This window comes from Schistocerca cancellata, chromosome 2, assembly GCF_023864275.1.
Source record: "Schistocerca cancellata isolate TAMUIC-IGC-003103 chromosome 2, iqSchCanc2.1, whole genome shotgun sequence".
NCBI classification, from domain to species: domain Eukaryota; kingdom Metazoa; phylum Arthropoda; class Insecta; order Orthoptera; family Acrididae; genus Schistocerca; species Schistocerca cancellata.
In genome coordinates, this window is record NC_064627.1 from 944,855,630 (window position 1) to 944,865,696 (window position 10,067).

Sequence of the window (10,067 nt, forward strand, 5' to 3'; positions counted from 1 at the left end):
GTCTCCAGACCTTCCAACTCTTGACTTCTACCAATGAGTGACCTTTAAAAATGAAGTTTATCAACAGATGCCAGCTACACTGAACGAGCTACGAGAAAGCATCGAGGCGTCCTGTGCAGCTATCACACTGGAAACACTGACAACCGTGGCGTCGACGTTCTTTGGTTGCTAAAGGGGGTCACCCTTTGAACACACAAAATAAACTTCCTTCTGTGCAAGAATTGGAACGGTATGTCATTTTGTTCCATTGCTACTAACTATCAAACAGTGTATACAGCATTGTTCTTTGTTCTCAGGTATCTGAGTCTTTCTGATCGTATCAATTTTGTTATACAGGGTGGTCCATTGAAAGTGACCAGGCCAAATATCTCACGAAATAAGCATCAAACGAAAAAACTACAAAGAAAGAAACTCGTCTAGCTAGAAGGGAGAAATCAGTTGGTGCTACGGCTGGCCCGCTAGATGGCGCTGCCATAGGTCAAACGCATATCAACTGCGTTTTTTTAAAAATAGGAACGCCCAATTTTTATTACATATTCGTGTAGTATATAAAGAAATATGAATGTTTTAGTTGGACCACTTTTTTCGCTTTGTGATAGATGGCGCTGTATTAGTCACAATCGTTTAAGTACGTGGTGTCACGTAACATTCCGCCAGTGCGGACGGTATTTGCTTCGTGATACATTACACGTGTTGAAATAGACCGTTTACCAATTGCGGAAAAGGTCGAGATCGAGTTGATGTATGGCTATCGAGATCAAAATGCCCAACGGGCCTGTGCTATGTATGCTACTCGGTATCCTGGACGACATCATCCAAGTGTCCGGACCGTTCGCCGGATAGGCGAACTGGAAGTGTTCAGCCACGTGTGAAACGTCAACCACGACCTGCAACAAATTATGATGCCCAAGTAGGTGTTTTAGCAGCTGTCGCTGCTAATCCGCACATCAGTAGCAGACAAATTGCGTGAGGGTCGGGAATCTCAAAAAACGTCGGTGTTGAGAATGCTACATCAACATCGATTGCACCCGTACCATATTTCTATACACCAGGAATTGCATGGCGACGACATTGAACGTCGTGTACAGTTCTGCAGGTTAATGTATGGTGCGGCATTATGGGAGGAAGGATAATTGGCCCCCATTTTATCGATGGCAATCTAAATGGTGCAATGTATTCTGATTTTCTACGTAATGTTCTGCCGATGTTACTACAAGATATTTCACTGCATGACAGAATGTCGATGTACCTCCAACATGATGGATGTCCGACACATAGCTCGCGTGCGGTTGATGCAGTATTAAATAGCACATTTCATGACAGGTGGATTGGTCGTCGTAGCACCATACCATGGCCCGCATGTTCACCGGATCTGACGTCCCCGCATTTCTTTCTGTGGGGAAAGTTAAAGGATATTTGCTATCGTGATCCACCGACAACGCCTGACAACATGCGTCAGCGCATTGTCAATTCATGTGCGAACATTACGGAAGGCGAACTACTCGCTATTGAGAGGAATGTCGTTACACGTATTGCTAAATGCATTGAGGTTGACGGACGTCATTTTGAACGTTTATTGCATTAATGTGGTATTTACAGGTAATCACGCTGTAACAGCATGCGTTCTCAGAAATGATCAAGTTCACAAAGGTATATGTGTCACATTGGAACAACCAAAATAAAATGTTCAAAGGTAACTACGTTCTGTATTTTAATTTAAAAAACCTACCTGTTACCAACTGTTCGTCTAAAATTGTGAGCCATATGTTTGTGACTATTACATCGCCATCTATCACAAAGCGAAAAAAGTGGTCCAACTAAAACATTCATATTTCTTTACGTACTACACGAATATGTAATAAAAAATGGGGTTCCTATTTTTTTTAAAAAAAAACGCAGTTGATATACGTTTGACCAATGGCAGCGCCATCTGGTTTCCCCCTTCAAGCTAGATAAGTTTCGTTCTTTGTAGTTCTTTCGTTTGACGCTTATTTCGTGAGGTATTTGGCCCGGTCATGATCAATGGACCACCCTGTATATACATTTGCACGTGTTCACTTATCACTGTCACTTTCTGACAGAAGTAGTTCCACATATAAATCTGTGCATTAATATATGAATACACTGTGCAGTCGTTGGACTGATTAAGGTGTATTTTTTGGAGTTTTTCATTAGTCAGGAATTTATCATTGATGAAATTTGACAGCTGACGTGATGTGAACGTAGTGTACGTTTCTCCAGAAGACCTTCCATTTCGATCGAGGAGTTTTTCTTTGATTCGATTACAATGGGCTGTTGATGTCAGGAATCGTACAGTATCCAAATCTGTGGGGAATTCAGGTGTGACAGTGGCCCTATGTTTCTGTGTAGGAACGTGAGCGCAGGCATACTCGACCTCAAGTTTCCAGTCGACCACGTCTGACCACCACAATGGAACGTCGCCATACAAACACGTGATAATACCTTCACATCTGCGCCCGCCATTCCAGAACAAGTAATGGATCCTCTGCAACACTGTCATCCCGTACCATTGATCAGAGACTAGCAGCACACGGACTAGGTAATTACCATCCCTAAGTCCATGACTCTTCATAAACCTGCAGCATCAACCAACTCCACTCTAAAATTTGTTAAGTTCCAATGTAGCGCTAGCTTATGATATTATTTTGGCGGTGTCCTTGAATTCATTTCAATACGGCATCTAGTTTTGGCTATTTTGCATTCAATCCTCCATTTGCACATTTAGTCTTCTTTTTTCCGTTGTTATTTACTCGCTCGCCAATCGCGAATGGTTTTTTTCTGGTGGTGGATAGCCAAAGTGCCGATCAGCTGCTCTGTATCCACGTTGTTCCGATTTCAAATTGTACTGTTACTTTCAATTTATAGCCCACGTCATATGAATACCTTTTATTTTTTTCCATTACGAAACTAGCTACTTACAAAAATATTGTACTGTTACTGATAACACTAATCACTTTCACTTCAAGTTCACTGGCACCGCAGGCCGCAATGGCGCATCGTAGGCTAGACAGTGTTGGGTTTGCGATGGCGGGGTGGGAGGGTGACAGTGTTAGCAAGCTTGGCAATCTCCGCAAGTCACGTTCGTTGGATCGGTGCAGTGTTGATGCCAGTTGAATCCAATCTTACCAGAGAATCCAATGTTGCCGGATTGAGAAGTTTCCCGCAGCATTGAATATATGGCCATTTTTAAAACTGGCGGGAATTTTAAATCAAACACTGGACATTTTATACTAATTCCGAGTATATAAAATGCACGTGAATTTTGGTGGCAACTCTTCGAAGGAAAAAGTGCGTCTTATATTCCGTAAAATACGGACTCTAGATGGCGCTATAACATTCCTAGTACGCAATTGACGCATTCCCAGGTGGCTATTTGTTATTATTGATAAATTTCATTTTGTTCAAAGACACGAGTGAAGCAACCTTCAGTCGTGATATTATAAGTTTAGGAATTTCTCGGTTAGATTATTATAACAAGGCAACAAAGGTTATCACAAATCTACAGATCCCAGCCATTCCGTTTTTTTTTTTTTTTTTTTTTTTTTTTTTTTTTTTTAATAAACGCATGCATCTGTATTTTCTAACGATAGGCGGCAAAGTAATATTGTGAATAAGCACTTACTGGCCTTCAAATAAGAATGATGATAGTATAAATGCTTTATTTATCAATTGCAAATAAGGCAGATTAAGATCTAAATGACCCTCTGTAGTTCTTAAGTTTTAGCACCAGCTCCAGAGGGCCTCACATTATGTTCCCTGTCAAGAAGAAAACTAAGATAACTAGACCAAAGGTAAAACTTTAATTTTCACCAAAATCCGCTTGCCTTCATACAGAATGTGAGGTCCCTTGCAATGAGTAAGATGAGAATGCTCTATGCTACCTAACCGATACCGTGAGGATACTTGGAACCTCTATCTCGTCCACTGAATCCACCTGACAAAGAGTACCAGACCGGTGAGCAATGGTCAAGAATTAGTCGAACAACGGTTTTGAATTGCTGAATTAATAAATCACAATTAGGCATCTGCCTTTACTACAACTAGATGTGTGTGACCGTGCCATTTCAGGTCACTAAGGCCACTACTTGATATTTTAATGTTTTTACTACTTGCAGAGATTTCTCGCCACTTGTTTAATCTCAGAATAATGATAAATAATAGTAAAGTGATTCTGTACACTATATTAATAATTAGTTTATACCTAAAATGCTATGTATTACTTGTGCTAAACAAGCTTAAAAAACATACTAAAAATTAGCAGGAAAGTCATTCTTAAAGAATGCCACTGCTTCCTATTTTCACTGCAAGATAGCTAAGATTTATCTAATGCTACCTGCAGGACTACAGTGATTATCATTACAGACTAAGAACAGAATATACTAAAAGTCAAGAAGCATCTCTGCAAAGAAATATTTCATGGAATAATGTGCAATACCATATAGCATATATTATGTAGGTGGGCATCTGCATAAGACATTAAACAGTTGTGAGTCAAAGATTCCTCCAGAAAAGTCAACAATTGTTACTGTCACAAAACGAACTAAACCATGTTGTTTGAACATTGTAGTAAGATTCTCCTATCATAAAATACAAATAAAATAGAATCTAGATTTCTTGGCATTATATTTAATTCAAGAAGGAGTTTGGGACCTCATATAAAACACTTCTCCAGTACTTGCGAAAATGCATTGCACCTTATGAGATCAACAACAACAGTAGTCTGTTATGGGGAGCTCACCACAACTTCTGCTTACTTTGTATCATATGTTGATACTTTCCATATAGTTTACAAATGCACATTCTACCACAACACTGACAGAAGTGCCTAGCACTGCTGGACAGTTTACAGAACAAAAGGCTAGGTATTTGTCTTGGAGCTAAGCTTTCTCCCTCCCACTAACACCCTTCTAGAAGCAACAGAAATGTCTACATATTCGCAGAACACAGCAGTGTGATCTTTATGATCTACAAAGAATGGCAGATACTTACTGCCCACTGATAAAAAAAGTGTGAAATGCTCTCAAATTGGGAATTACATCTATTAAAGATACAAAAGCTGGAAATACCTGTAAAATAAAATTCGTTGATGTGAAGTACTCTCAATGTTCCTACATGATTATCAAAACACCTATCAAAATAAATATTCCTGTAATGTATGTTGATTGTTCTAGCAAAGGAAAGGGACGGGTAGTTTTCACTTACATCGTACCATGAAGACAAATAGGCAGGTTATATTCAAAATATATCTCGAAAATGGATATGGATAGTCTCACTGAAAGCACTTTCTTCTTTTCACAAAGTATGTAAGAAAGGATGTTTCATCTACCAGGCAATGCTTCCATATTTCTAGCTGAAACATTCACTGTTATTGCTGCTTTAAAATACACACTATCCATCAAAATCTCCAAATCGGTAATAATCAACTCAGAAAGCATTTGAAATAAATTATTTGCAGAAGTTGGAACAAATGAACTATTAACTTAAATACATCCTGGACCTCGTAGATCACTATCATCAAGCAAACCAGGTTTGTCAAATTATGGAATTCACATGGGCTGAATCTCATTCCACCATAAAAACAATGACAAAGCAGATCAATTAACGAGAGATGAGAGTAGCAGTGGAAGACATGTGGACATAAAAGTCCGATGCACATACTGCCTCCTGAAAATAGATCAATTGATCTCCTTTGGCAGCAACAAAAGAATGGAAGTTAGTTAACAAGAGGGAAAAGCTATGCAACTATACAGCCACTCATACCATGACACACATGGCCCGTGAAATCCAGAAAATTAAGAAAAATAATAGCATTCATTGTGAGAACGTGTCTCAATCATTGACCTTTTTCTGCCCACTTAAAATTGGCATACTGTGGACGCAATTGTTCATCACAATTGGTTATTTAAATCACAGCCTGTATCAGTGGAATTGCCACAAGAAAATGAAAGTCAATTTTCACAGCAGATCTTGACGCATGGTCACTGTCTGTCACTTTGCACTATTCCAGTTCTTGGAGATACGACCAAGAGTGCAGATGACACTCTAGTCAGATTCATAGCACAAGACGACATAAAAATCTAAAAGGAACGATGAAACAATGGAAACGCCAGGTTGTAATATGAAAAATGTAAGAAAAGGCAGACTGGGCTGCCGGAGTTGGCGCTCATGTGTGCATGAGGTATGCTTGCTCATGTGAATGAATGGTGTCTTTCTTTTTCTGACGAAGGCTGTGACCAAAAGCTAATGTGTAAGTGTCTTAATTGTGCCCGTCTGCAACTTAATGTGTCAACTTTATGGTAAGTAGCAATCAATCTTTTCCTACATTGTTAAAAGGAATGATGGACATTGAATTAATAGAGTAACTGAATTAAGTGTTTTAATACGAACAAGTGGTTAGCTGTCCACTTGTTCCTAATAGCATAATGGAATACATACAATAATTTCAGTCTGAAGGCAAATTTAAGAATGTGTGCCCCAAAATATATTTCTGAAGATAGTCAGATGTTATTTAGTATGTTTGTAAATCCATTTAATTTGAGATGACTAAAAAGTATATATGCTACAAGCCAAAAATAATAAAATATATATATATATATATATATATATATATATATATATATATATATAATGCAGGTTCCTTGACAGTAACCACACATTTGGATCCAAAGGCCAGGAAGCAGTGAGTTTACACATTAGAGTACTGATTAGAGCACCGCAGTCAAATTAATCAGTATAATTCCCAACAAAGCCATAAGCTTCAACAACTTCATTATGCCGCCAACTTTCAACACTAACAGTCAATCTCTGGTCAAAACACATTTTCTCCATATCAGTGGCTGAAAATCAGACAGTTGTTTCTAACACACCCTTTGACACAAGCTTGACTAAAGATACCTACAGGGCATGTGGAATATTGCTTATATCATATCTCAAACATCTATGGGAATTTAAACTTCATTTTGCTACCTTCATCAATTTTCAGTAAAATCTTTTCTTTTGGTTAAGCAAGCATTGTAATTATTTTATGACGTATTTTAAGACCACAGGAAAAAAACTGGTAGACCATTATTTTGCCAAAGTTATTTTATGATCCACATGCTCAGCTTATGTTCTGTAAATTACAGCACACAAATGCTTTAGGGAAGAAAGACTCTAATCACAGAAATATTGCCCATTTTAATACACATGCATTGTGGGGGGGGGAGGGAGGAGGTAAGTCCTCCACATAAAACTAAACTAAACTCCATACGAATAGGCCTCAGAATGCCCAACGGCACTGACCGACTGCCATGTCGCCCTCAGCTTATGGGCACCAGCACATACAATTTTTTTTTTTTTTGGGGGGGGGGGGGGGGGGGGAGGAGCAACCCTGAATGTTACACTGAAACTGAATCATACTAACAGTGGACTTCATTTTGAGCTTCCCTAACTTGCACTCAGAAAGACAGGTGTATTCTTCACTTCTGCCTTAATGTTAAACCATATCCTCCGTTTCAATGCTTTTTGTTTTAATAACAATGTGTCGTTCAGTGTAGTGCTGTTGTTAGTGATTCTTGGTGATCAAAGGAAGATTTTTATGCTGTTTCTTTTTTTCTTGCATGATATGTCACAAAACTGTGTTACACATCTTGCAAGAAAAAAAGAAATAGAACAAAAATCTTCTGCTGATTACCAAAACTGACTAACACTTCATTGAACAACACAGTGCTATTAAAACAGAAAAAAACATTGAAATGGCTCACCTACATCTGAAAATCAAAATAAAAACTAAGTTGCATGGAAAGTAAAAAGATTCGGAGAAGAGACTTAGGGCATAGTAACACAAGCAAGAAATGCCTTGCAGCTGCAGACTGAAGTGTTTTGATAATTTTCAAGCCCCAGAAAGTTCAAAGATAATTTAAGATCTTAATGCCTTAGCTGTTTGGAAAAACAAACCGTACAGCTGTGCAGCTTAGTGTCAGTTTGCAAAGTTGCCAAATGACATAAGGAAAAAAAGTTATGAAAAGGAGATTTTTTTAAAAATAAAGTTTTAAGAGTTTTCAAAGAAAGTAATGTAATAGTGGTTTAAAATTAGTAAGAAAATGAATTATTTACATGTTTTTGTAAATACTGAAACCTCAGAATGAACAAAATATATTTTTGTACTTAACATTTACTAGTTCTGCCTCTTTTACCCCAGGGCAGGTTCATGTTTTTTTTATTTATTACAAAAATCTTGTACGACAATTAATATGAATCACTGTGCTTCATTTTTTGAAATTTTTCTGTAAAATTTATGTGTGTGTTTTCCCTCCGAGTTTTCCATTTATATGTTCATGATAATTACTGTATTTGTAATGGAAAATGTTTCACATTGTGTATTTTTACCACCACATCCTAGACAATTCTACACTTAGTGTCTGTGGAATGAACAACCTTACCAACTATCAATGATAATGATGTATCATGCTTTCTTGACATGTGACACATCCATGAAGATGTGTAACTGCTGGGCCCATGGAACAATAAATGTAATTTAGTGTTGTCAATGTAATCCAACAGATGGAAATCAATAATGGAAAACCATTAAAGATTCTGTGCCAATTGCATGTGCTCAGCACTCTTAATCTGCCAATAAAGTTTGCCTGGATACTGAATGAACACTTGCAGAGGTGGATGCAAACCACACAGTCAACAGCAACTGCAATCAACAAAGTTATATGGGCAGGAACAAATACCAGTATCTTATAAGCTGAAATGAAATATTCCAACTGGGTTGGTCTATTGAATGTGTTACCTATTCTAATCTGTGCGCTATTCTTCACAAAAAATTACTGTAGGGAGCCAAATACAATGGTGGAGTTGCAACAACCCCACTGTTGAATTTTCTCCTTAATAACCTGTTATTAAATGTGTGTTTCAAAGTTATACAGCAAGGTTCCCGTAACTCACAACAGTATCTTTATCTTTGTGTATTAAATCAAGATGAAATGGAAATTCCATAGATGGGTATGAGTGATGGTCACTACAGTAAGCTGCACCACACCTGATACAAAGTCACTAGGCCTCATCCAGAAGAAAGACCGGCTCCCTTAAGTTAGTATGCTCCTACCTCTCCTTGCACCAGAAATTTCAGAATATAGTCTAACAGCTACTAAATGTAGTATTTGCACGTATAGTAACAACAGGGTATAGTAATTAGAATAAGATTTTATTCAACATTTCATAATTCAATAGCTTATCTAGAAATAAGCGATGTGAGATTTTCCGAGCAGTTTTTAGAGTACTGTCGCCAATTTATTATACAACCGTAAGGTTTATGAACCGAAGCGGTTTGTGCGTGCATGTGGGGTCGGGGGCATTTTTATTAATAAATCACCTAAAAACCTGCGGTACATTCACATTAACATTGAAACATTGTGATGGCCAAAATTACAATTTGTACAAGCAGCCTATGATTTTGCAGTCTAACGCCTCTACGCTACCTCACACTACACATAAAAAGAGAGAACTGAAGTAATCGTCAGCTAGAGGCCTTGTAACTTTTATTCGTTAAGTATAGGGCGGGACAGTTGACAGTCTGGCACTCTTGAACAAATGCTGTCCTGTGTAAGTGGTCTACAAATTATGTGGCAGTTTCCTGCGTACTAATTTTCACATCAATGATTTTTCATTCATACCTTTAAAGACGTACCACGAACTGGATGCATTGATCTAACATTTCTCTTTCAACGCTGATAAACTGCAACTTATTTTCCGCTCCTACGTTTGCCAAGCCATCCACTCCGCTTCTTAGGCTGCATAACAAAGTTGTTTGATGTCTGGAAGACTTTAACATTGACCAGAGCCACCTACTGTATGTTACCCCGAACTGACAGCGCTCCGCATGCACAGCTATCTGTCCGCTACTTGCTAAACCACAGCTGAGCGATTCGGATGGAGTGGCGGGAAGAAACGCGGTCATTTTCTGTGCTTCGGTTGTAACTCTTACGTGGTTTTGCTGTATTTGAAGGACGGTGGAATATTACAGAGGAAAATAGAAGACGCACAGTGAAATGGTCGCCAAC

General features: G+C 38.3%; 1 protein-coding gene across 1 annotated transcript in view; it reads right to left on the minus strand.

Annotated features, from left to right (window-relative positions):
* The window catches only part of LOC126148912 (uncharacterized), a 71,315-nt gene extending 61,464 nt beyond the window's left edge, over positions 1-9,851 (minus strand). The window contains exon 1 of the mRNA XM_049915784.1: positions 9,681-9,851. Within this exon, the coding sequence (XP_049771741.1) occupies positions 9,681-9,710 (30 nt within the window). The 5' untranslated portion in view covers positions 9,711-9,851. The remainder of the gene's footprint in view (positions 1-9,680) is intronic.
* Positions 9,852-10,067: the final 216 nt, after the last annotated feature.